Here is a 25,672-nt window from a genome sequence, read left to right as displayed (position 1 = left end):
TTCATGAAAGGTTGAGTTATTGACATGAGGAACAGGGGATGGCCCGAGGTGCATGACTGAGGCTATCTCTGCTCAGTGGCATGCCTTTGGGGACTGATAGTTTTCATCACTGAGATGTCATTTGACTGCAGTGCTCCTCTGGAGAGAAGGAGTCTCTTTTGCCAGGACATCAGGCTCTCCAGACAGGCCTGGAAGGTGGAGGTCTAGAGGCCAGGCCTGCATTCCTCTTCAGAAGCTGCATTTACCACTCTGGACAGTGCTATAGCACAGGGTCACATATCCAGTTCTACCCTGAGACCTGCTGATAAAGAATGTCTATCCTGGGACAATGTCTATCATCGGTTCAAGGTGTGGCCCAACCAACTTATTATAAAGGATGATAGTGGTTGGTTGAAAAAGGCAGTAACTTTCTATGAACCATATATTAAGTTTTTATGTATACTAAAATTAACAATGGAAAGAACAGTGGTAGGAGTGGAAGCTAGAGGACAACTGCTGAAAATGCTTGCTTTGGAAAATGCTAATAAAGAGTATAGGAGAGCATAATTACCTATAAAGGAGACTGGGGATATTAATGCTTATATGAAGGCATGTAAGTATATCTTCTCTGAAAATGGAAAGATGCATTTTTGGCACGTATTGATCCAGATAGAGTTATTAAATTATATATTGAAATACTCTTGAATATCCTATAGGCACTTTAGCTCAAGATGAGCTGCCTTTAGAATGGATATATATTAAATTTAACTTTAACAAAACATTAACAACATATGAGGAACAAATTTCTTTAATTATTCAGCAAGGCATACAAAGACCTGTTACACTGTGGGGATATGATTGTGCTGCTTTTGTTTTCTCATTAAGCAAAAATAAAGTGGAATATTTAATGCAGACGTCTGAAGTTTTTCAATTAGCCATGATTTCTTACACTAGAAATACTGAATTTCATTTTCCCCATAGTAAATTCTGGGATTGCTTAAGAAAACAAAAAAAAATGTGATAAATACACTAATTTCTGTTGACCCATTACCATCTGCCCTTACTGTGTTTACAGATGGCTCCAAGACCAAAGATCTAAGACAGATGGCTTATTGGACCAAAGATTAATTTTGGGGACAAGAATCTTCTTTTGGGTCAGTACAACAAAATGAAGTATTAGCAGTAAGTAATGTATTGCCGGATTTTACTCATGATGTAAAAATATTATAGCCGAGTCAGCTTATGTTGTAGGAGTAGTACAGAATATTGCAACTGCTGTTGTTTCTACATCTAAGCCTATATTAAATGTTATTCTCACATATTAAAGGACTATTGTTATTCTGAAACTCCAGAATATTTTTTACACATATTAGATCACATTCAAGATTGCCAGCATCTTTAACACATGGCAATCATATGGTAGATCAATTAGTGGCATTTGCTACCCCAGAAGAAAACAGTCATAATCATGCCAATACAGGATATTTGCATATTAAATATAAGGTTCCCTATTCTGAAGCCAAACAAATTACTGCTAATTGTCTTATTTGTAAGCCTTCACTTATAAAATGTATTGCATCTGAAATTAATCCCAGAAGAATGCAACCTAATACATCGTGGCAGATGGATGGAACCCATATTTCTGAGTTTGGTCGCCTTTCATATATACATGTAAGCATAGATAATTTTTCAATATTTGTATGGGCTACACCATTGCCAGGAGTATGCACTACTCATGTTATACAGCATCTATTGGAAACTTCTGCTGTTATGGGACCACCTTCTAAAATTAAAACTGATTATGGACCAACATATATTTCTTATCAATTTAAACAATTTTGTCGGCTCTTCCGGGAAAATGGCGACTCCTGCAGGTGCTCCAGAGTTGCTGCCTCCATGGAGCCTGTGACCTCCATGGGCCCTGCTGGGGAACCCTGCCTGCGGGGCCAGCCTCAGCCCATGCACAATGTGCTCCCTGCCCCGTGGCTTTGAGCCCCCAGTTCCTGAGGACGTGGGGCGGCAGAGTTTGGCGGAGCTGTGGGAGAGGTTGAGGCGCCAGGAGAGACTTTTGGGCAAAGAAAAATTCATTTGCAAATTGCCCGACAAAGGTAAAAAGATCTCAGACACCACTGCCAAACTGAAAGCTGCCATTTCAGAAAGTGAAGAGGTCAGAGGGAGAACGGAACTACTTCATCCCGTCAGTGTTGACTGTAAGCTAAGGCATAAAGCATCCACAAGAGTTGATACCGACATAGACAAGGCCCAGAATTCTGACCTGATGCTTGATACTTCATCATTAGTTCCTGAATGTTTGTCAGTAGACATTGAATCATCTAAAACAACCTCAGAAACACAGGAACCTACACAGCTCACTCACAAAGGCAATGAAGAGACTTTGGAGACTAGCTGCACAGTGAGTACCAGCCCATCTGTCCGCATCACAGCCCAGGCTCCCCCATCTGAAGTTAATGAACATCTCCCCCAGCATTCAAGTCAAGCGGAAGAGATTTCCAGCAGCGTCAACAGTCTGTTTATCACTAAATTGCAAAAGATCACAACTGCAGACCAGACTGAACCCTCAGAAGAAAACACCAGCACTGAGAACTTTCCAGAACTGCAGAGTGAGACTCCTAAGAAGCCTCATTACATGACAGTGCTAGAAATGCGAGCTAGAAACCCAGTGCCCCCTCCTCATAAGTTTAAGACCAATGTGTTACCCACACAACAGAGTGACTCACCAAGTCATTGTCAGAGGGCTCAGTCTCCTGCTTCCTCAGAAGAGCAGCGACACAGGGGTAGGCAGCATCTTGATGATGTCACAGCAGCTCGCCTTCTTCTGCTCCACCACCTGCCTGCACAGCTGCTCTCCGTAGAAGAGTAGCTGGCTCTGCAGAAAGTGCAGAAGCAGATTTATGAGGAGATGCGGGCAAAGCTCGCAGCACAGAAACTATCCGAGAGACTGAATATTACAATCCAGAGCTACAATCCAGAAGGGGAGTCTTCAGGGAGATACCGAGAAGTGAGGGATGAAGATGATGCCCAGTCCTCGGACGAATGCTGAAAATGAGCGCTGGGAGATCCCGGGAGTTGACTGTTGAGCTTACATTGTCTCATCAAACTTCCTAACAAGTACCAAGAGTGTCAGACCTTGTTGAGGGACAGTAGTTCAAGTTACACAAAGGTAGCTACAAAATAAGAACCCAGTTTGTCTTTCAGAAGATGATCTTCACATGCTTGAACAGTTCAATATTTGAACATTGTGTTTGGCCGTATTGTGTTACAGTTTTGCAGTATATTGTGCATTGGTCTGATATTTTAGTGTGAGTAGAACACACGTTTTCTTTAAGATATCTGCTTTTTCCTTCTTCGTATTCTTATCAGATAGTACTGCTTACACCCCTTCTGGTGAAATACTTTGTTATCCCAGGCACCTAAAGTGAATTAGGAAGGCCTGGTCCCCTCACTCGAGAAATGAGGGGAGCAGTCTAAAGAATGGTACGCATGCTTGCATGGACACATTCCTGAGACGCTGGATGTGAAATGCCGCAAACAACACTCGGGAACCACCACCACTGTGTCTGCTGCTCTGTCCTCTCTTGGGGCGACTGCTGTCACCTGTGATGAGGTTAAGGAGCACTTGGAAGAAGTGCTGGGTGGGGAGGGTCTTCTGAGCTGGTGTGGGGAACTGCTCCTGGCTGCCCTAGGCTTGAACTCATTGCCATCTGGGATGATAGGTCCCTGTACAGGACACTCGTGCTTGGTAAGGAAACCGGTGTTTTTCTAAGAGTTACAGTTGAATTGTCAGTATATTGCTTTTTTTCCTTGTTAAACCCACAGAGGTGTTTACAGGCTGTAGAAACCTCAGTCCTGTATGTGCACATTTGTGCTTTTTAAAATGATTATATGATCATTTCCAGCAAAGATAACAATGTTATCAAAAAGCCTTTGTCTATTATGTGGAACTTGTAAAGGAGAAATAAAATACCAATCAGAGCAAAAAAAAAAAACCATTTTGTCAATGATATCATACTGTACATATTACTGGCATAGAACGCCATGCACAAGGACAAGCTTTTGTTGAAAGAGTTCACCATACCCTGAAATGACAAATTATAAAATTAAAAAGGAGGAAAAGAGATGACCTTACACAGCCTGAATGGAGTTGGCATACCAGTCCCAGAGTAATATTGGCATAAGCATTATTTTTTATTAATCTTCTTAATTTACCACAAGGTGAAGTTATATGCAGAGCAGATAGACTCTTTATTGGACTTCTCTCTGAAGGCATGGAACAGACAATATGGATAAAAATTGCCCGAGATGCTGAATGACAGGAAGGGACATTACTGTATGTAGGGGAGAGGGTTTTGTCTCCTTACAGGATGGGAGACTATTCTGGTTACCCGGGAGACAGATCCAAGCACAGAATGATAAGAACCGCTCCCTACCCTCAGAGGAATCCAGTTAAACCAGCTACATTTTCTCCTGATGGATGTTCTCCGGAGATGAAGGAGGTGTCCTCCATTACTGAGGCCCTGGCTTCTCTTAGTGTCGACCTACGACAACGGAGAAGGATCGATGCAGTGACAACCCCATTACCTAGGTGAGGCAATTAAGTACTGAAAGGAAAACTATGTTGTCTCCTACAGGAAGTCCTTTACTGCTGAGCACGTATTCTTAGCAGTGTGTGCTTTACTCACGGTTTCTTCTGTTGCGGCCAATGCGAGTTTTCAGGCTTATATTCCTTGTCCACCTTTATTTGAACCTGCTACTTGGCGGGGAAACAGATGTGGTTTTATACACCACCCCAAGCATTTTATCATCTCTTTGGAATAATTTGACCTTTTGAATAGACGTGATGGAGCTTTGTATAATTTTCCTTATGCTGGATTAAAGATGCCTTTGTGTTTAGGAAAGAGACCAGGCCTACAAATGGGTTATTAAAATTGGCGATTACCAGGAATAATTGTTACAGGCTCCAGGATTGACAGCTTGGTCTATAACCAAAATTGGAATAACATTACATTTGTTAGCGAGCCAGTATATCCTATTTGTGCTTGGTTTACTTATGTAGGCTTAAAATATCTCCCATGCAATTGGAAATACTGCCCTGGCATATTTCGAAAAATTATTCAAGATAAATGAATAAATTGGGGTCCTTATGGCCAATTATTAATACATGTTCAGAATGGAATGTTACCACTTGTGATTTGTCAAATGTTACCAGGATGAACTGAGAGGAGAATGAACGCCTTAATGGATGCTTGCTGATGGAGTGTGGAGATGGAGGCATTGCTGATAACCGACTGGCCTCTGTGGAAGATCCTACTGCGTTTCAAGTTCATTTGTGGAAGACTGCCACTGCATTAAAAGAAGTTGTGCTTGCTAATGAAAGCTTTTCTGGGACTGCTCAATCTGCCTCTCAGTATAATTTTATGATGTTTAAGAAAGAAAAGGTTACTACTTGTATTCCTATGCCATATTTGTTTTTAATAGGTAGATTTAATTTTAATAATGGATTTCCTTATATTAACTGTCATTTGTATTCATGTATTAATTCATCTGTTCAGTTTAACATGAAACAAAATTCTATTAATATATGCAACAAAAATATATCTATGGATGCCTGTTAATTTGGGACGTCATTGGTCTCAAGAGCCTCTTAATCATGTGATTATTGTTTTTTTTTTTAATAATCTGCTGAAGAGAAGTAAAAGAATTCTTGGAGTCATTGTAGCGACTATTTTAAGCCTTATTTCTGTTGCTACTTTGGCAGCGATTTCCAGCATAGCATTAAAAACACTTATTGAGACAAAGCGTTTTGTTGAAGACTGGCTTAAAGATTCACATGAGTTATGGATAGAGCAAACTAAAATTGATACTAGACTTCCACATCAAGTAGATGCTTCAAAACAAACAGTAGAATGGCTGGGTCGAATGATGTTATCTATTGAAAAATATGAGGATTTAAGATATGATTGAAATTCCACTACTTTTGTGTCAATAAATATATGGATAATGATACAGAACATGATTGGAAGTGAATTCAAGCCTATATAGAAGGTAATGAAAGTGCTACAAAAGTAAGTAATGCCTTGAAATATGATGTGCGAATGTCTTTTGGTAAACAGCTAGAAGATACTACCCCTATGGAAATAGCTAAATTATTGGCTGATCAATTGACAGGATTAGATCCCAAGGCTTGGCTTCAAAGGATTTTCCATAGCTTGGGAGGAGCTAGTTTTGCCATAATCTTATGTACATTATGTATTATGTTGCTTTATTTTTACATGATTAAACCCCTACAAGGACATTTGGCTATGTTATGGAAAGTGTTACTTTAAAACAAAAGAAAAAAGAAGGAATTGTTAAGACATAGAGATGCAGCTCCCAGGCAGGGTCAAGAAAGGCCTGGAGACAGGTGCAAGTAGGGGCTGGAATGCCGCCCTAGAGAAGAAAATGTTTCTCTCACTTGGACTTAAGCTATGTTCTGCTGTGTCCTGTTTCTGTGCAAGTGGTTTTAACGCTGTCTTGGTAATGGTGAGTATATTTTGATTATAATAAGAGAGGTGATTTGTTATATGAATATTTTGAGAAGAAGCTTTTGTTTATTCGTATTTCTTTGTTTAATCTTCCCTCAGTTGTTCCTGTTATCCTGGGAATAATGATCTTATGGTATCTTGGCAAGATGAAAATAGTAGTTATTCATATTCCTAGCTTTATAAGGATTAATAAAGCTTGCAACTGCGTGCAGTTTCTTATGCCTTTGCTCTGCACCCCCTGTGTCCTGGGGGTATGCGACCATACCCAGGGCCCCAACTCACTACACATTGACAATGGGTCACCCCACAAAACACAGAAGCATCTACCTTAGTCAAAAATGTACATTTTATTGAATGCATACACTAATACTGATTGATCATATCCATAGCTAAGATATTATGGGCAAAACTGTGGCCCAAAGTACATTCCTCTAAACTTATAAAGCGAGAGAAAGAAAGAAAGGAAGGAAGAAAGGAAGAAACGAAGAAAGAAAGAGAAAAGAAAAAGAAAAAACACAAAAAACTTTAGCTTCTCATAGGAACTTCACAGGAAGTGTTGTCTGGTGATCAGTTCTGATTGGGCCATTTTAGATAGAACAGTGCATAGTGACACTTAATATGTTGGGTCCTATAGAAAGCTTTCTGCAATATAGGAATTTTAATGAAACTCATACAGAACACAGAGAACAGGAAAGGATGTGATCACCATGTCCTTCCTCTCTATCAGGTTATTTTTCTGTGTCCATGATTGTCCGGCATAGAACAGCAACAATCTGAAATAGCTGGTAGACATGGAAAAAATTGACTAAAATTATAGTTGTGGGTTACACACCTCAACAATGGCTAATGCTGTCCTCAGAGTCCTCGGAGGCTCCTCTTATAAGCCTATCTATTGGAAAGTGGAAGCAGGTTTATCTGAGCTCAAGGTGAACCTGGCCAGCCAGGGAGAGGGCAACATGGGATACTTGAGACCCTCTCTTAAACCAGCATAAAAACCAACCCTTCATTCAAAGCATCATCTATTAATTCTTTATTATTTACCACTTTCTCCCTACCAGTCTTTCGGTCTGGAATGGTAGAAAAGAACTGGGAATGATTTTCAATTCTAATGACCTTGATCTCTCTTTCCTTAGGTGCACATTAAGAATGCATGCAAACGGGTATCACCATCTGAACAACTTAGTATCATCTACTCAGTATATCTAGCCTAACACTGTGCTATGACAATCTCAAGCTTCCTTGAGTTTCGCTGACCTAGCAAGAAGTATGAAGTACTGAGGTCACACCCCAGGGATCCTTTCAAGGGGTTAGAAGAAAACCATGAGAGATGCTCCACTTCTTTGTCCTTAGATTAAATCACATTGACACAATGTGGGTGGACTATTTAACCAGACATCTTTCTCCCAACCCCACCTTTCTGAGTTCACACCATGGCAGAATTCATGCCACACCACCCTAGATATTGAGTTTAGTGATATGTAATTATTATTTAAACCTATGTATTAAATTTTGTAATTTTGTTAATTTTTGTGGTTTTCACAGTCTTCTTTGATTAACTTTCCTAGTTTTATTAATTTATCTCCTGTGTTCTGTGGTATTTTATCCTTCCCTTCAAACTAAAGTATTCCTTTTAGGATTCTCTACAGAGCTGCCTTACTGGTTATACATATTTTGTTAAATTTATTTTTAGTATGCATTAGTCAGCACAGTAGCTGGGCAGCTGCCTGCCCTCCATGGTATCAGATCTACTTTCCAAACAATAGCACTCAACTCTTACTGACTGTAGCATCTTGGCTGCTCTTTGTTCCCCTTGGACAGCCCTCAGGACCAGGCTCTCCTCTCCCTTAACCATGGCTGCTGTCCTCTTCCTCTCTCCTCTCCATCACACTCGTTCTTCCTTTATTCTCTGGCAGCTTCTTCCTCCTTCTTCCCTCCTCATGATCCTCTCTAGCAAAGCCCTCAAAGCTCACCTCCCCCATCTCTGCTGTGCAGCTGTTGGCTGTTGGCTTCTTTATAATCACAGTTAACCGGGAGCAGGGTCAGTTTTGGGGGGTTAGCCAGTAGTGAGTTCTCCAAATTAGAATTAAAATACAAGAATTAGGCCAATACACTACAGGGGATTCTTTTGTTTTGTTTTGGTTTAATTTTTCTTTTACCTTTTTACTATTTATTTTATTTTTGGCTATTTTATTAATTTGTTATTTTATTTACTTATATTTCAACTGTGGCCCCCTTTCCAGTATCCCCACATCAAACCGTACTTCCCATTTCTGCTCAGCTTTGCCTATGTGACAGTGCTCCCCGACCACACATATCCATTCCCACCTCACACCTCTAGGATCCCTATTTGGTGGGCAACAGGTTTCACAAGAGCCAAGGGCCTACCACTGCATTAATGCCAGGGAAGTCAATCAATCCTCTTCTACACAGTGACCTAGAACCATAGACCCATCCTTGTATACACTTTGGCTGGCAAAAGTGGTCCCTAGGAGCTGGGGGATTGGTGACAGACAGACTAGTTAAATATTAAAGACCAATGATTGCTGCTTTCCCTTCTTTTTCTGATTGTGGGTGAAATTATGTTTGTGTGCTTGTCTTTTTTTCTTTTTGAGATTATTTCGAGGTGATTAATTTCTTGCTTTTTGGGGGTATAGTTTAGCTCATTGTCTTTGAGTTTTCCTCCTATTATCATCTGTTATGGTGTCTTAGAGAAAAATATTGTTTAAATTTGGATTTGTCATGAAATATCTTGGTTTCTCCATTCATGATGATTGAGAATTATGCTGGGTATAGGATCCTGGGTCTGCATTACATCTGTCCAGGATTTCCTGGCTTTTGGAGTCTCTGTTGAGAAGTCTGGTGTAATTCAGATAGGTCTGAATTCATTTGTTACTGCATATTTATACCTTACCCCTTTTAATATTCTTTCTTTGATCTGTGCATTTAGGGTTTTAATTATTATGTGAATGGAGGAATATTTTCTGGTCTGCTCCCATCTGTCAGATTCTATGGCAGTGGTTCTCAACACTTCTACTGCTGCACACCTGTAATACAGCGCTTCATGCTGTGATGACTCCCACCATAAAATTATTTCAGTACTACTTCATAACTAATATTGCTACTCTTATAAGTCATAATATGCAAGGTATCTGATATACAATCTTTGTGAGTGGTCGTGGCCCAGAGTTTGAGAAACATTGCATTATATACACTTTTATTTATTTATTTTTTTAAAGTGAGGCCTTCATCTAAGAAGGTCCTGATGCAGGTGTAAGAGCAGAGACACCCTGACGTAGTGACAAGTTAGGAGGCCCAAGGCCACTTGCCTTAATGGCAACAGAGATTCCTGGCTAAAGGCACAATCTGAAATCACTGTCCCCAGGACATTTCTTACCTCAGTTTTCCCCATTATACAGTGTGTCTGCTTGGCCATGTCTGTCCAGGAAGCCAGTCCCCGTAGTCTCTAATACAGACAGAATGCTAAAGGCAAGAATGTTTTCCCTCTGTTGGCTCCCAGTCACTTCTATAGAAGTAAGTTCAAATCCCCTGTGGGTAAATGTGTGTCTCACATAATGTGTGATACTTGAAATGTTATCCATTTGAGTTGACAAAAACCAACTCTCACTTCAGATTTACAGCTGACCAACACTTAGTTTCAGGAGAATGAAGAAGCTGGCCAGGCCTGCAGAGTCAGATCCCCTCCCTGCCTGGGACAATCCCACCCACAGCAGACTTCAGCTTCACCTAGCAGCTGTTATCAGAAAATCTGACCTTAAGGTTCTGAAGTCCACACATGCACAAACCCTAACGTTGTCAGATGGTGGATATGGGGTTTTCTCCAATTTAAAATCATTCAGGCCTCTTTTCGCCCCTGGGATGCCCCCTGTTCTCTCTGGTCTGTTCTTCTCCAAAGTCACCTCTCAGAAGGGGCACTTTGCTCTAACTCCTCCTTGGTACCCACCCAGCATTGTGACTGGAGGATCCTATGGAGTTGTAGCTCTGAGCTGGGAGGGGCAGGTCTCACCCTGACTTGAAGAAGCCTGTTTTCGCAGCTGAGCTAGATCTGAGGAACAGGTGCTTTTAAAGAAGCATGTGAAAGTATCTCCTGCAGGAGAGCCCACCCTGCAGGGAAAGTCACACAGGACAGGGAAAAGTGGCTTCCCAACTTTCCCAGGGCTCTCAAACCAGGGAGGGTACCTGATTTCAGAGAGTTTGAGAAAGGCCTCCATCTCCCTGAAAGACTTCCCTCAATCATAAGTCCCACCACTATCCCAGGCTCAGCAAAGCCCTCCACCTGCCAGTTCCCTGCAAATGAAACCCAGTCTGGAGAATTGAGGATAACACTTCTAGGAAAAGGGAGACACAAGCGTCTGGGGGTCCTGGCCTGGAATCTGTCCCTTAGGCTCTCCTCACTTCCCCTAGGTGCCTAGGGCAGAGGCAGGGTCAGGAGAAGGGGGAGGGGTAAGTTCATGGTCAGGGGCAGGGTCAGGGGCAAGCTGTGACCTCCAGCCAAAAGATAGGCTTTGGGTCCATGGAACAGGCAGCAGCAGAGCTCGCCCTGCCCTCCTCCTCTCTGGAGTGGGAAGGCATGGAGACCTGAGTGGTTGGGAAGAGTTGGGGAACTCACAGCTGCTTTTCCTCTGGCTGCAACTGCAAGTGCAGGGCGAAAGAAGCCAGAGATGCTTAGGGGATCCCCCCATTTCCTGATTTCATTGTCCTTGTGGATGTCCAGGATGAAGGCTCTGCTTGGCTGGGCCAGAAGCCCCGCAGACAGGTAGAAGATGCACAACTGGCCTGTGACCTCCCTGGGCACCCACTGGGACCCAGCTCAAGTGGCCACAGACACTCACCACGCACCCTGCCCCAGCCCTAAGCCTGTGCACACCAAGGCCACAGCACCTCTGCTAGTCCCTCCCACCATGAGCACTCACCCTGGCCCCCTGGCTGGCTTACACTCTCTGTAGGGAGCTCCTTGTGTGGTTTAGACACCAGGTTGATTACGGCCTCAGAGAAGGAGTCTAACAATGTTCCATCTCGTCCAATATAGTGGAATAATTGAAGCACTATTGTTATTAGGTCTTCATTAAAAGTCTGATAGCATTCTGCGTTAAAGCCATATGGCCCAGAAATTTTGCTTTTTAATTTTGGGAGGGGCAAACTATACTGACAGTACCTATTTTCTTCTGAGAATTATCCATGTACCTTCCCAGATCTGTGTTTATGTTGGTAATTGTTATCTGTCTAGAAAATACCAATATCAAATAGATTTTCAGTTTTCTGGAGTAAAGGCCTCTGAGGTAAGACCTAATGGTTGTTGAATTTGTTCATTGCCTCATGTTAGATTCCCCCATTCATTTCTAGTTGTGTCAATTTAGGTATTGTCTCTGGTGTGCAGTTTGTTTGAGGAAGGGGTTGCCTCTCTGGTGGATCTTCTGAACAAAAATACAAAAAAAGAAACAAAAAAAAATAAAACAAACAAAAAACCCAACACACAGGACTTGGTTCTCTTGACTCTTTGTATTTTTCATTTTATTTGTAATTGAATGATTTGATTTGAGCCCTGAGTTAATTTCCTGCCATTAAGTCGTACCTGACATTCTATGGGATGAGGTTTGGCCTCATCTTGTTAACAGCAACATGTAACTGCTGAGCTGTTTCTGCTCTCTGTAGTGGTGATGACATCAAAATCTTACTGAAAACCATGCATAGCCTGGTTTAGGCTGTCATAAAGTAGCCCACCAATTCAGTGTTCCCCGCAAGGTGCTATGGGACAGTAGTAGCATGAGTCTGCATGCACCTGGACAGTTTTCACTAGGGAGTACACACACACACACACACACACACACACACACACACTTTACTGACATGGTGCACATTCTTTGCACACAAAGAAGAAAGTGAGTAGTAATGAAAACACACCAATAATGGAATTGATGGAGGGAGTTGTGGGGAAGCTGGGGCTTAGAGTTACTTAAAGGCCCTGTGCAGGCTCTCCTTTTGTTGGAGGAGAAACTTCAAGTGCAATGTGGTTCTTTATTTTCTTTCTCTAAAGCACAGAGGGCTAGGGTGAAACATAGGGCTTTGAGCATGTTTGGCAAGTGCAGTCACACTGAATTAAATCCTAGGGCTGGAACCTATTAATCTTCTACAGAATTATAGAGCAGCCTGGATGAAGACTCTCAGCTGAAAAGGTGGACATCTCAAGACAGGCACTGACAATGGCTGACAGACTTGACTGAAGGCTGGAAATGTTTTGCTATCTCATAGGAAAAGAAGGCCCCTCCTACAACACTGTACTCTAAGGACAGTTTATTCAGGTTAGGATGACATGAACTATTGTCTCATGTGACAGATGTCAGCACAAAGTATCCAAGGTATTGTATGCCAATGGTAGCATTAACAGAACAAAGCACACAGTGTCATGAAGACATAAATCATGAGTTTGTGTAGCAAGACCCAGGCCTCTTCCAGGGTCTTAGATAGTAACTGAGAACCTCAAATGCGGTAGTGATGTGATAGTGTGGTGTAAATCTAGTTACAACTAGTTTCTATTGTGACACAGATGACACTTTTTGTGTCATGGTCAGCTTATAATGAATGACTATACCTAAGCTTGAGAATAAGCAAAGACTACATTGCTTCTCTAGCTGCTAAGCTTTTAAAAGCCCTGGGGTGACAGCAAGCTTTTGTGGACATTCTGGATTGGTCCTTCTGTACTTTAACTCTCTGAGTCACCTCCACTCTCAGCAGGTTAGATCAATTCGACAAATTGGAAATCAGTCACCTGGAAAAAATACATTCTCAATACGATCCCAGATTGGCCATGGAAAAAGGGTAGCGTGAACTGTCCCACCTAGGTTCTGGGATTGCACAGGCCTGCTCTCCAAAAGAAACGTGTGTTCACAGCTGCAGGGTACATTTACTATGGATGCTCTGGAGGTTCCTTCCTAAACTGCTTAGATTAAAATAATTTTCTTGCTAGCAATCAAAAAACTGATTATGCCAATTTGGCCTACAAGAAGCTAGTTTCTATTCTGTATTTTATCAGATGTGTATAATACATATAGTCATCATTGATATTAGGTGAAAGTTCTGCTCTAATAGGGACACTAAGTGATGCTGGAGGATGATCCTGACCCACACTGAGCAGTGGGAACACCAGAGCCCTGTAGGGATGCCTGGCAAGCTAACACATTGAGCACGCGCGGCTCAGCAAGTTACCTGTGAATACACATCTCCTGAGATCTCTCTATTTAATTGGAGGTGATCCTGTCCACCTAATACAGCACATCATGTGGAATAACAAAAGCCACCTGCAGGAGCTGTGGTGATGACTCACAGGGTAGAGCATCTGCTGCTCTCTCAGAAGAACCACATGGACCCTAATAATTGGGTAAAGTGTGTCAGTGATTATATCACAAATTGTGTGTCCGAGACACAGCCACATTCTCCACACAAAAGACACTATCACACTGGGTACCCCTTGGTGACTTTGAATTCACTTATTAGCCCAGGCTCCATGGAACATGCAGAGATCCATCTGTAGCTGTCAGTTCTAGGTCCACAGGAAGGGACAGAACCCTTGTGTAAGAATGATGGTCTTAAGAGTCAAGAGATAGAATTCAATTTTTATTCATAACAAATACATTTTTACAACAAAACAGGATTAAAATGAATAAAAATATTTAAAAATATTTGAAAGTAAAAATAGTAACAAGAACATATAAATATGAAACAACAAAAAGAAAACTTCAATTAAAATCATAACAAAAATATTTCTAAAAGCATATTCTTAACGAACATTTAGAAGCACAGACATATTGCTGTTTCTCCTCTAGCACACATAATGAAAGGCGGTCCCCCAAGTTGTCTCTCAAGTGCTGTTTTCTGAGAAGAAAGTAAGACCTCAATCAGTCAGGCTGGCTTAGTGGTATATAAACTTAGGGTCTCTAAGAAATGACAAATTAACTCTGAGGAAGAATACTCATCCAAAAAATGTTGTTACCATTCAGGATATTTGTCATCAGGGACTCCTGAGAAAGCAACTTATTCTTCAGGAAGCTCTCTTACTGGGGTGTGTCCAATTCCAGCTCTCTTGCACTTTCTGAGACCTGGGAGAGGAAGGGAGTTTTTCAGACACTGATTTGGTGGGGAAATGCAAGCCAGCTGTCAGAATGCTGCCTTCTACCACCTCAGTTCTATTGGACAGTCGACATGGACAGTTTAAGTGATATCATTTTTGCTAACTCTGTGGGCAGGGCAAAATCTCCAGAGAGCCTCACAGTAATGTGGGCTGCCAATATGGGACCAGACTTATACCAGTGCAAACCAAGAACAGGGCAATGGCAAGAGACCTCATCGGGTTGCAGGAAGAAAGGAGATGTCCATATGTCAACAAGGATAAAGCCAATGACAAGTACTAATTTGACATTTGCACTTGGTTCTTATCCCAAAGGTGCTTCCTACACAAGAGGTCACATGACCACAGAGTGTCATTTGTCAAAGAACCAAGAAATTGTTCAAAACTCTACATAGGATCCAATGTATCACATGGATATGCAATAATGAGGTATGTTATTCATCTGTCACCATTTCTAGACTGCAGCTTCAAAAAGAGCAGCAAAATATGCTTGCACAATAATTCAGTTTCTGAAAAGTGGTTAACTTCCCAGAATACTTGTGCATAGGCAGAGCAATGAACAATTCCACTACATGAGGTGGTTGGCTGGTTGTGAGTGTAAATTAGAAAGGTGGTAAGAGAAGCAAAGATGTATCAAATTGGCAAATTTTATCAGATATTGTTAATCTAACACATCTGCTCGTCCCTACCTGATAATGCTGGTTCTGGCCGTTGATGGTCTTTATCTTTCTTGTTGAAGTCAACCAAATATTTCTGGTTCAGTGCACAATCAAGATGTACCTCCTTGCTCTCCTGCTTCAGTGGGAACAACTTCTTCCTACATGTGTTCTCCATCAGGAGCTGGCTGAGCAGGTTTCTGGAAATACAGTCTGCATATTAAGATCATGCTGCCCCTTTCTCCCATTCCTACTCCCAAGTCCCACTAACTCTACCAGGTCCCAGATACCCAGGAAGACTTAATAAAATGCATCTTGATACATATAAGGCTGCTGCACAAACCATAAAGAGTTAATTCGGGGAAGAATAAATTGTTTGCTTGGCCTGACACCAATTAGTGTCCACACCTCTGAGAAAGAACATGGATCTACAACTATCCATGAAAGCCCAATGCATGGGGCCAACATCAATTAGTAGTGGGCCAAGACCCTCAAAGGAGGTCAGTAGAACCAAGAGAAGGTCATGCTAACCATGTGGTCCACGCACTGAGTTTTGTAAAACCTGGTGTGACACCATAGGTCCAGGTCAGCCTAATAACCTTCTGCTGACTTCAATCAGTACTGTTCTCTCTAGAGCCTTCTGAAGATGCCTAGACAATCCTGGGATGAGTAACAGTCTTTTGTGGAACTGAAAACTGAGTCCTAATGACCCTGGCACACTGATGGGTAAATAGCACAAGAGATAGAACCAGAGCTGAAGACCGTCCAATCCAGAACAAAGAAAGTCAGAAATGGCCATTCCACAAGTGATAGCCTTTCTGACCAGGACTTACCTAGAGAAGGTCATCTCCTTCTTCAGCTTATGGTTGTTCTCATGGACCTCAGTGTTCTCCATCTCTAAGTTGTGCAGAATTGATATGACCGCCTCCTCCATTCTCTCCAGGTCTTCATAATATGGATTTGGCCTGAAGTGTGGCCTGGCCCCAAATGATAGAATACAATGAACATCGGCATTTAGGAATATATGAACTCAGGGTGGGTCCTATATTACCCCAGGCTGCTGCCTGGATCTTCCAGCACTCAGTCCCCTGCCTAGCAAGTACAGAGACTCACCATAAACTCACTGCAATTACAATCTTGCAAAGCCACCAGCTGTCAAGGGCTTTGCAAATGCACACTGGGAACTCACTCTCCCTGACTTTATCCCTGAATTCTTTATTCAGACCACAAGTTCTGCTTTTCAATAAATGGAAGCAGATGAGTCCATTTTCAATCTCACTCCTCAGGAAGGGTCAGGTTCTGAATCTCCACTATATGGGAGGTGAGGTTTAGCACAGGGTGGTTCGGGAGGCACAGCTTTCTAGAACCCAAAACCTTAATAGGATAAGAAGAAGGTGACTTTGCAGACCCAGGAATGAAACAGGAGCATTTGGAGCGATTCATACCTGTTCTTCATGGATCTCTCGGTTAGAAACTTCAGGCGATCTCTCAGGTCATTTCTCTCCTCGGTAATGAGCTGCAGCTCTTTAATCAGCCTCTCCTTTTCCTTCATGGCCTGATTCTTGCTTAGGTCAGTGCCAGGGGATGATGTTTCTCTCCCAACGTCTGTAGGTAGAAGAACACAAGTGAACCTGCATGGGGAGAATGCATAGAGTGTTCATAGACCTCAGTGAGGCCTAAACAGGAGAACAAGCCAGGAACCCAGTGTCATTGCTAGGCGATTGGTCTATGCTGAAGAGGCCTCCTCAGTGGATCTCAGTTCTCCCACTACTCTATAGAGACCAAGAGATGTAAGCAGCCAGGTGTTCCCTATGCCGGACATCACGTGCTTACATGTACCACGGAGATGGCTTCTCCAGGATTATTATCAGCTGAACAGGGTACAGCTTTGTTTCAGGACCCTCACCCCTGTGGCTTCAGAACTCAGATGATAAATTCACCATCCACAAAACTTGAGTGATTGGAGACACTCAGATGTCCGACCCTGATACTCTAAGCCAACAACTTTGGATTTAAAACGCATTTCCAGGGAGGATATGTTCAACAGACTTATCAGTGTCCCTATGTGAAATACCAAATGCCCCAGAAGTGCGAATAGGTTACAGGCTGAATCTTGTTCTACACTTTCCAAATAGTTTTGGTATTGTAGAAAAATTTTTGTAACATACAACCTCTAATATATAAAGCAAACGATGACCCTGCCAGTTAGAAGAAATCGGAGAAGGTCTAAGAACATAAGTTTATTGCCTGGAGCACAATCTCTCCCTGTTACTACTGTCAGATATCCACTGTATTTAAAGAAGCAATGATAGTGAAATACATTGCTGCCCTGTCTAAACTCAGAAAATTTGGACCCTCCATGACTACTGATGGTGTTATTATATCAATGTAACAGAACAAATGAACTGAAAAGTAAAGACCAGAAGTTCACAGTATAATAGCATTGGCCTTACCATATCCTCCCAGTGGGGATGGGGAAACTAAAGTTCTGAAATCCTGACTTTAAGGAATTGTGATATTCGTGGATATTCAATTCCTTTTCAGATGCTCCAGTTGCTGTGGCCCATTGCTAGAAAGGTCAGCTTAAGCCTTCAGCCACCCTGGCAGGAAGCTCAAAATACACTGCCCAGAACTTACTCCACATTCCCCAGAAGTGCTGTCTTTCTCCATCATTACTTTGAGACGAAAGGCCAGACTCCTTCACTCTAGTCTCTCCAGAATCGACGTTCCCCCTCCCAAAACGCTTGCGAAGATGGGAAAACATGTCTTAGCTTGTAACCGCCAGACTCAGACTGAGAGAAACTAGGGCACTGGTTGTCACGACAACACTGGTGACATCACAGAGGATGCCAGAACTCTCTAGGAGACAATAGAATGTCCAAGAAGGGACAGCAGATGTCATGGGGAGCAGACTTTGCATCCCTGCTAATGTTCTCCCTGTACTGAGCATAAGCAGAGGTGCCCTTTCCAGGAGACTTTCCTGGGGCAGAGCCACTGAGCATCTCCTGCTTCCAAAGCCAAATTTTCCTCAAGGCTTGATTATAAAAAACCTTAGTAATTCCTATGCATCTAAATGAATGTTTCCTTTCAAATCTTGCCCAAAAAATGTCTCATCCTAACTCAAATTATCCTCATTCACCAATGTAAGCCATTAAAACTTCCTGAGATTTCACACCAGCTTGAATATGCAGTCAAAAGTTCTCCTGTCTCATTATGTACAGGTGCTTTATATCACATCAAGAAATAGTCTGCATGGTAGGTTACAACATGCGTGTGTATTAGGGGAACACTCATGAAGTCGTGTGCTTAGCAGTCGACAATTGCCAGAAAATTCCTTAGGAGAAAGAGTTGAAGTCTTTATGGTGCTAGGAAAAGTGTGGAGACCAGTTGGCAGAGGAAAATGCAATATTGGAGACACCAGTGAAGGGAACCTCATGCTGCTTGTGGGGTGCTGCTCTTTGCACCAATGTCGCCAAAGGAGCACTGCTCACAGGCCTGAGTAATATATACCATGAGCTTTTATCAGAGAAATAAAATACACAAGAGATATAGAGGGTGGCACAGAAACGTCTAAAATGAGGCTATAAACATCATTAAGTGTATAGAGCAAGGTCCCAGCACCTGTACACTGGGAAATGGCCACCCCACCAAACACAAAAGCATCTATCATAGTAAAAAATGAATACTTTATAGAATGCACCCACTAACACTGATTGATCACATCTGTAGTTCAAATTTTGGGGGCAAATTCATGGCCTTAACTATCTTTGTCTCAACTTATATAGCAAAAAATAAGAAAGAACGAGAAAAGAAAAAGTCGAAACTAAAAGCTCAAGCTTCTCATATGAGGATTGCAGGAAGTGTTATATGGGAGTCAGTTCTGATTAGGCCATTTTAGATGGACCAGTGCATAGTGACCCTTACTGTGATGGGCCCTATATAAAGCTTTTTGCAATATTGGAATTTTAACAAACCTCATCCAGAATGTACGGAAGAGGCACCATGTGATCAGCATGTGATCACCATGTCCTTACTCTGTATCAGGTTATTTTTCTGCATCCTTGATTGTCAGGCATATAACAGCAACAATCGGAAATAGCTGGTAGACATGGAAAAACATGGCTAAAACTATAGTTGTGGGTTACACACCTCAACTGTGAAAGGCTAATGCTGTCTGCACAGTCCTTGGAGGCCACTCTTTTAAGCCTATTAATTACAAAGTGAAAGGAGGTTTATCTGAGCTCAAAGTGATCCTGGCCAGCCAGGTAGAGGGCAACATGTGATACTTGAGACCCTGTTTTAAAGGAGCACAGAAATCCACACTTCATTCAAAGCATCATCTACGAATTCTCGATTATTTACCATTCTCTCCCTACCAGTCGTTCTGTTTGGAATGGTAGAAAACAACTGGAACTGATCTTTCTATTTTAAGGACCTTGATCTCTCTTTTTTTAGGTGCACATTAAGAGTGCATACAAATGGACATCACCATCTGAACATCTTAGTATTATCTACTCTGTATATATAGCATAATACTGTGCCTATGACAGTCTTAAGCTTCCTTGAGTGTAGTTGCCCCATCAAGAAGTGTGAAGTTCTGAGTTCAAACCCCAGTGATGCTTTAAAGGGACTAGAAGAAAGCCATCAGAGATACTCCACTTCTTTGTCCTTAGATTAAATCAAGTTGACACAATGTGAACCTGGTGGGCTATTTAACCATGCATCTTTCTCCCAACCCCTCTTTTCTGAGTTCAGTCCATGGCAGAATTCATCCTCCACCATCCTATATATTTCTTTGTATATTTCTACAAGAGCCAGGTTTCTTTTTTTTTAATAGAATTAGTTGTAGTCAATCAACTGCTGCCCTATGTGAGAAATGATTAGTATCTATTGCAACTTACCACAGTGTATTTGTGTATACAAGTACATTATTGGAAATCCAGCATTACTGAGGGATTGGAAACCAGTGCTGTGACCTTGCCTTTCTGTGCCTCTTCCTGGCTCACAGGCAGCAGGGGACAGACCTTGAGTTCCTCTGAAGGGACAGAGTGATGTTGAATGGGCACTGAGCAGGCAGAGAAACACAGCTGAGGCAGCTCCTTTCAGTTATCAAACACATCATCTCCTTCCCATCTTAAGGGCTACTGCTGAGGTCTTGCCCCTGTACCTACCTTAATAGCAGCGAATTTGTTACACAGCAGCCAGCTCTTTCCTATTGTTCTGTAATACGCCTCCACATCATGGATGCCAAGAAAAACACTAACAAAGAACAAAAAACTCTGACGTTGAACTGTGTGGTGCTGGTCACATACCCTGTTATGTTCTGTATGTTATGAGGTTTGTTAATCTTAACAAGTTCCCCAAGTGTATTCTTCACATAGGACCCAATAGATTCAAGGAAAATAGGAACAATTATGTGTAAAATGGCCTGAGTCAGGGCCCATAGACCGAAACATTTCCAACACTTGTGCATGAGCCCATGTGGATTTTGCAATGAGCTGGGCCTAGCAATGTCCAGTACACAGTTGTGAGCTGTTGCTCTGGTTGAACTGTATTGGTGTGTGCGTTAATAAACTACACCTATTTAAATGAATTCAGTGTTCCTGTAGTTTGAATCTAGATCCCTTGACACCAGATCTTCCCTTCTGTAGCACTTGGGAAAAAGGCTAAGTTTAGGAAAGGTGACGTCTTGTCATAAGTTATGTGACAAGAGGGATGGTGAATGATCCCTTGAGATAAGAATCAAGGTTTCCTCTGTGGTATTTAGGTCTATACTGGCCCTGTGCAACAGCTTCAAGAACCCATTTCTGATTTTCCTTGGGATTCCCGTGATGATGCACTCAGACATGATTGGAAACAACCAAAACGGTGGTCAGACTTGATTTATAAAATGTAGGTAACATTGCAAACTTATGTTGTAGGATATTTGATCATATTGTCATCCCCAATATTGTGTTATTTACTTAAAAAAATACCTTCTGGCTGTGTAGTTCAGCACTAGCACCAATATTTCACCCTAGAGCTATTTTTGTTTGTTTGTTTGTTTTTTGTTTTTGTTTTTGGATGAACAAGTACTTTCCTATTTTGTGGCCCAGCCCTAGCTCTTACTTCTTTGCACAGTCATAGAGAGCCCACAAACATATACTCAGACAAAGCCAGGGGAGTGTATAAAAGGGCCTAAGGCAATACCACATAATGACATTGAAAGTGGGCTCTCTTCTTGATCCACGCCTCCAGCTCTCCTGACATCTACATGAATTATAACTCCTAATGCAGTGTAAATGATGTCTGCGCTATTGCTGAAGGAATCATGAGAATAACAACTGTAAACATTCCACCATGGATAGAATTTGTGGAAAGAGGTGACTGGCAGCCAACAAGAGGGCTCTACAGTTAAAGGGGCTTGCTGTCAAGTCTGATGAGCTTGACTCAATCCCCAGGACCCACGTAGTAAAAAGGAGAGAAACAAGGGCCAAGCTGTCCTCTGGCTTCCACTCCTGTGCTTACATGTATGTGAGTATATATGTATATGTCTGTATGTACGTGTGGATATGAATGTGTGTATGCATGTATGTGTATACGTGTATATGTATATGTGTGTATATGTCTGTCTATATGTGTGTATAGGTGTATTTGTATGTGTGTATATGTATTGTATGTGTGTGTATGTGTGTATGTATATGTGTATGTGTGTATGCATGTATGTGTGTATGTGTGTGTATGTGTGTGTATGTGTGTATGCATGTAGGTGTGTATATATGTGTATGTGAGCATGAATGTATAGTCATGTATATGCATGTGTTTTCATGTACGTGTATTCGTGTATATGTACGAATGTATGTGTGTATATGTATGTATGGACACACAAACACACACAATGTTAAAACATAAAAAGCTCCTTGGAGTATTCACCGTGCCTGGATAAGTGGTGACCATGTGGGGGAAACACATGTCCATGTAAGCACACCTGTTCACATGCGCTGAGCAATGCCCAGCCTGGTCTTGAGCTCACTACCTGCCCAACGATGAGTTTCTGCCCACCTGGTCTTCTCAGAGCCAGGCGACGATTGTTCCTGCCATTCCAGTTCTGTTCCAGTTTCTCATGCCGCAAACCTTCTAGCTTGAATCTCACCTACTGATGCAGGAACCTAACAGCCTCCAACCCAGTGAAGTAAGTAAACTTCTTCCTGACATCCTCAGGCTTGGTGTCCCCATGAGTCACAGGGAGGAAGGATGGCATGCACCAAGGAGAAGGGCCATGGGCAAGGAAGACAGGATCATAAGTCAGTCATCACTGACACCAGCAAAGTGTGTGCTTCAGAGCTGGCTCTGCTCATTCTTGTCCCAGTGGCAGGACTTAAGAGTGGTGCATACCTGTCACCCAGCACTCAGAGACGTCTGAGGCATGAGAACCAGGAGTTCATGGCCATCTTAACTAATGGTGAGTTCAAAGCCAGCCTGGGCTGCATGAGACTCAGTCTCAAAGAAAGATGCTAGGGCTAGTGTGGCAGAAAGTAGGAGACAGAGAAGCCAGGTTAACCCCCACTATTCTCCTCATGCTGTGTGAGCAATGAGGAGAAGGTGCCCTATACACTGTGGACAGGATGGTCTCTCAGACGGTTCAGAAAGCAATGGTGGCCTCCAGCAATTCTCCACTTGGGTGTGACTTGAGTATTATACATGTGTGTTTACAAGCCAAAATATAAAATCCATAGGTGACTGTGTAAATTCAACATGGTCCAGCCATGTGCTGGAGTATTATTCAGCCTTACATAGGATTCAGATTCTGACCCTTGAACAGGAATGAGAATGGTAGCCATTCTCCTAAGTCAGACCTCCAGGCAGTGCAAAGACAAACTAACACTGTATGACACCACTGAGGGCTGCCGTGTCACCAATTATATAAAAACAGAAAGCAGGAAGGTCTATAGAGCTCCAGGGGTGACAGGGGGTTGGGAGGTTGGAGGGTAGGTGTGTAAGTGGGACTGAGCCTCAGAGGAATCAGACATGGCTGCAGAATATGCCTGTGGCTGCCTCCCATACCTGTGGGTGCTGCCTCCTCAGAAAGGCAAATACAGCAAAAGAAAGGACCAGAGGGGACAGGCTCTGACCTCCTGTAGACACACACAAATGACGTGACAGAATGTGCACACTGCTGCCTTGCTGCAGGAGCAGTTGAGCTTCCAGAAGGGTTGAAAGAGGCTGGAAGGGCTGAGCATGGCACTGAGTTCAAGGACATAGCTTTAGGTCCTGGGGAACCTATGGTGCCCAGGTCCCATCCTGCTGATACTGAGGGACACAGCTCACATACATGGTGATGGCTGGGCTGGGCTGGGGAATAGGTGTCCACTCTCACCTGCCTCAGCTTGAAGATGCGCTGGGTGAAGTAGGACTGCAACTACTTGTTGGATTCATTGATGCAAATCTGCTGGAAGCTATTCTGTTCAAAGTCCTCAAATCTGAGTATGGCCAAGACACCAATGGGCAAGCACTGTGAGACAAGGTTTGGTTATAGCCGGGGCCTCCTGGGAAGACCAGCCGTCCTGAGAGGAGTTGCAGCAGAGGGGGTGTGTTTTCCTGACCTGTTTGGTACCCAGTGTTTTTTTGCCAAGGGTCCCTTTATTACTTCTTGATGGAACCAGGCCTGCACATATCCAGTAAGCATTGGGGTGGAACCTGGGCTTGGTGCCCACATGCTGGCATCGCTGAGGGTGAAGCCTAGCCTATCACACTTCCAGACACCGAGTGCAGATGCCTGGGTTCCTATAGAATGGCGGTTCTTACCCTTCCTAATGCTGTGACTCTTTATTTCAGTTCCTCATGTCGTTGTCATCCCAACATAAACTTATTGGAGAGCTACTTCATGAGTGTAACTTTGTTACTGTGAGGAACTGTAGTGTAAATGTCTGGTGTGCAGGAGCGCTGATGTAGAACCCACAGATTGAGAGCAGCTGCTGTAGAGGATCAGAGTCCTCTGCCAGCCCTGGTGTTTGCAGAGATCCCCTGGGTTCCTAGTCTCCATGGCTTTCCCAAGGACAGGGTTTATTCTTGGCCGTCTCAGGGCCTGGGACCTCACAGAAACAGCCTCTCCCATGTCCTTCCTGTTGAGGAGAGCGTGGTTGGTCCTCAGCACAGTCCAGTCAAACAGGGCCCTGTATAGACACTTGGCCAGGGGTCTCCTGCAGTTATGGCCTCTGGACAGAGGGGTTTCTTACCTGGGTGGGGCAACTGTGCCAGGTACAGACTGTGATGCTCAGAGTCAAGACCTCATTTTGTCTTATTTTCATAGACAAAGTTGCCCAGGCTGGCCTCGAACTTGCCGTGTAGCCAAGGATAATTAAACAACTGATCCTACTGCCTCTACCCACCATGGGCTGAGATTGCAGATGAGTGTCACCAGAGCTGGCTTGTCACAGCTGCTATACGGCTCTAAGTCAGGGGCCTCATGCGCAGGTGTGTTATGACTGTGCTATCCCCACCCCGCAACCAGGGTTTTCACCTTTCTCCTGCTGAAGTCTGCTTAATCCTACCCTGGACCCAGGACACAGCAGCTGTGGGAGACTCAAAGCCTGGGGCTTCAGCTCAGCATGGGTACACAGCATGGCATGCAGGATGTATGGTTGTGAAAAAGCCAAGGAAGTGCTTCTCAGCTCACCCCCTGCAGGAGTGTCTAGTCCATCCTTCTCTCCATGGACACAGACATCTGCTTCCAACTGCCCGACATGTCTCTCTGGTTTTGACTTTCCTGGATGCCATGTCAATGCCACCACACAGAGTGCTGCCTCTACTGGGGACACTCACACAACCTCTCTGGGGGACATCTGAGCCAAGCAGGGATTGGGTGCACTGCAGAGAGGTCAAGTCATGTCGTGAAGTACCTTGTCCCACAAAGGCTCACTGTTCAGTGAGTTGACTGGAAAAGTAAGCTTATGCCCCTGGGCAGGGTCCCCATAGGGAGTGTCCCACACCCTGCTATCAGGTCTATTCCTGGTGCCATGCAAATTCAATTTGCAAGACCCAATGCTCTGGAAATGTCAAGAGCTAACGGAAATGTACCAGGAAGTGCACACCATAGCAAAGGGAGAGGATGGCACAGAGACCTATGCTATGGGTTAAGGGGCACAGAAAGGCCACCTCGAGCACAGGGGTCAGTCACCTCTTTCACAAACAAGGCAAAAGGTCAATGCTCTCAGCTCTGGGAGCCTAAAGGGCTCTGTGGCTCCTAAGCCCTGCAGCTGCAGCCAGAAGCAGCACTGAACAGGATGTAAATGCTGAGGATGGCGATGTCAATAAAACTTTATTTACAAAACCAAATTGGTGGTGGTGCTGGTGGTGGTGGTGGTGGTGGTGGTGGT

At 43.2% G+C, this 25,672-nt stretch overlaps 3 protein-coding genes and 1 pseudogene across 6 annotated transcripts in view; 2 read left to right on the top strand and 2 right to left on the bottom strand.

The window, feature by feature from the left end:
- Positions 1-2,762, bottom strand: part of LOC147999008 (disks large homolog 5-like) — a 37,389-nt gene extending 34,627 nt beyond the window's left edge. For all 4 annotated transcript variants that reach the window (XM_087595673.1, XM_087595671.1, XM_087595675.1 and 1 more), the window contains exon 1: positions 2,718-2,762. The gene's annotated coding sequence lies outside the window, so the exon portion shown is untranslated. The remainder of the gene's footprint in view (positions 1-2,717) is intronic.
- LOC147999003 (disks large homolog 5-like) overlaps positions 1-25,672 on the top strand; it is a 124,855-nt gene that overhangs the window by 52,489 nt on the left and 46,694 nt on the right. The gene's annotated exons all lie outside the window — the stretch shown is intronic.
- LOC147999007 (DNA-directed RNA polymerase II subunit GRINL1A pseudogene) lies at positions 1,946-3,070 on the top strand (annotated as a pseudogene).
- On the bottom strand, positions 14,138-18,147 carry LOC147999006 (disks large homolog 5-like). Its single transcript, XM_087595709.1, has 6 exons — positions 17,955-18,147; positions 16,763-16,922; positions 16,151-16,294; positions 15,351-15,517; positions 14,527-14,632; positions 14,138-14,408 (listed from the first exon to the last, which is right to left on the bottom strand). Exons 1-5 carry the CDS (start codon positions 18,079-18,081, stop codon positions 14,568-14,570), a joined length of 663 nt encoding a protein of 220 aa, XP_087451835.1. The 5' UTR covers positions 18,082-18,147; the 3' UTR covers positions 14,138-14,408; positions 14,527-14,567.

The sequence above is a fragment of the Rattus norvegicus genome, chromosome 19, assembly GCF_021556685.1.
Source record: "Rattus norvegicus strain SHRSP/BbbUtx chromosome 19, alternate assembly SHRSP_T2T, whole genome shotgun sequence".
Taxonomy (NCBI): Eukaryota; Metazoa; Chordata; class Mammalia; order Rodentia; family Muridae; genus Rattus; species Rattus norvegicus.
This window is presented reverse-complemented; position numbering and strand designations above follow the sequence as displayed.

Coding starts and splice junctions, on each gene's coding strand:
- LOC147999006 (XM_087595709.1), bottom strand. CDS start 18,081: ATGTTTTCCCATCTTCGCAAGCGTTTTGGGAGGGGGAACGTCGATTCT. Junction 16,923..17,954: donor GCACTTCTGGGGAATGTGGA/GTAAGTTCTGGG, acceptor TTCTACCTACAG/ACGTTGGGAGAGAAACATCA. Junction 14,633..15,350: donor GCCAGAACCAGCATTATCAG/GTAGGGACGAGC, acceptor TTCCTCTCCCAG/GTCTCAGAAAGTGCAAGAGA.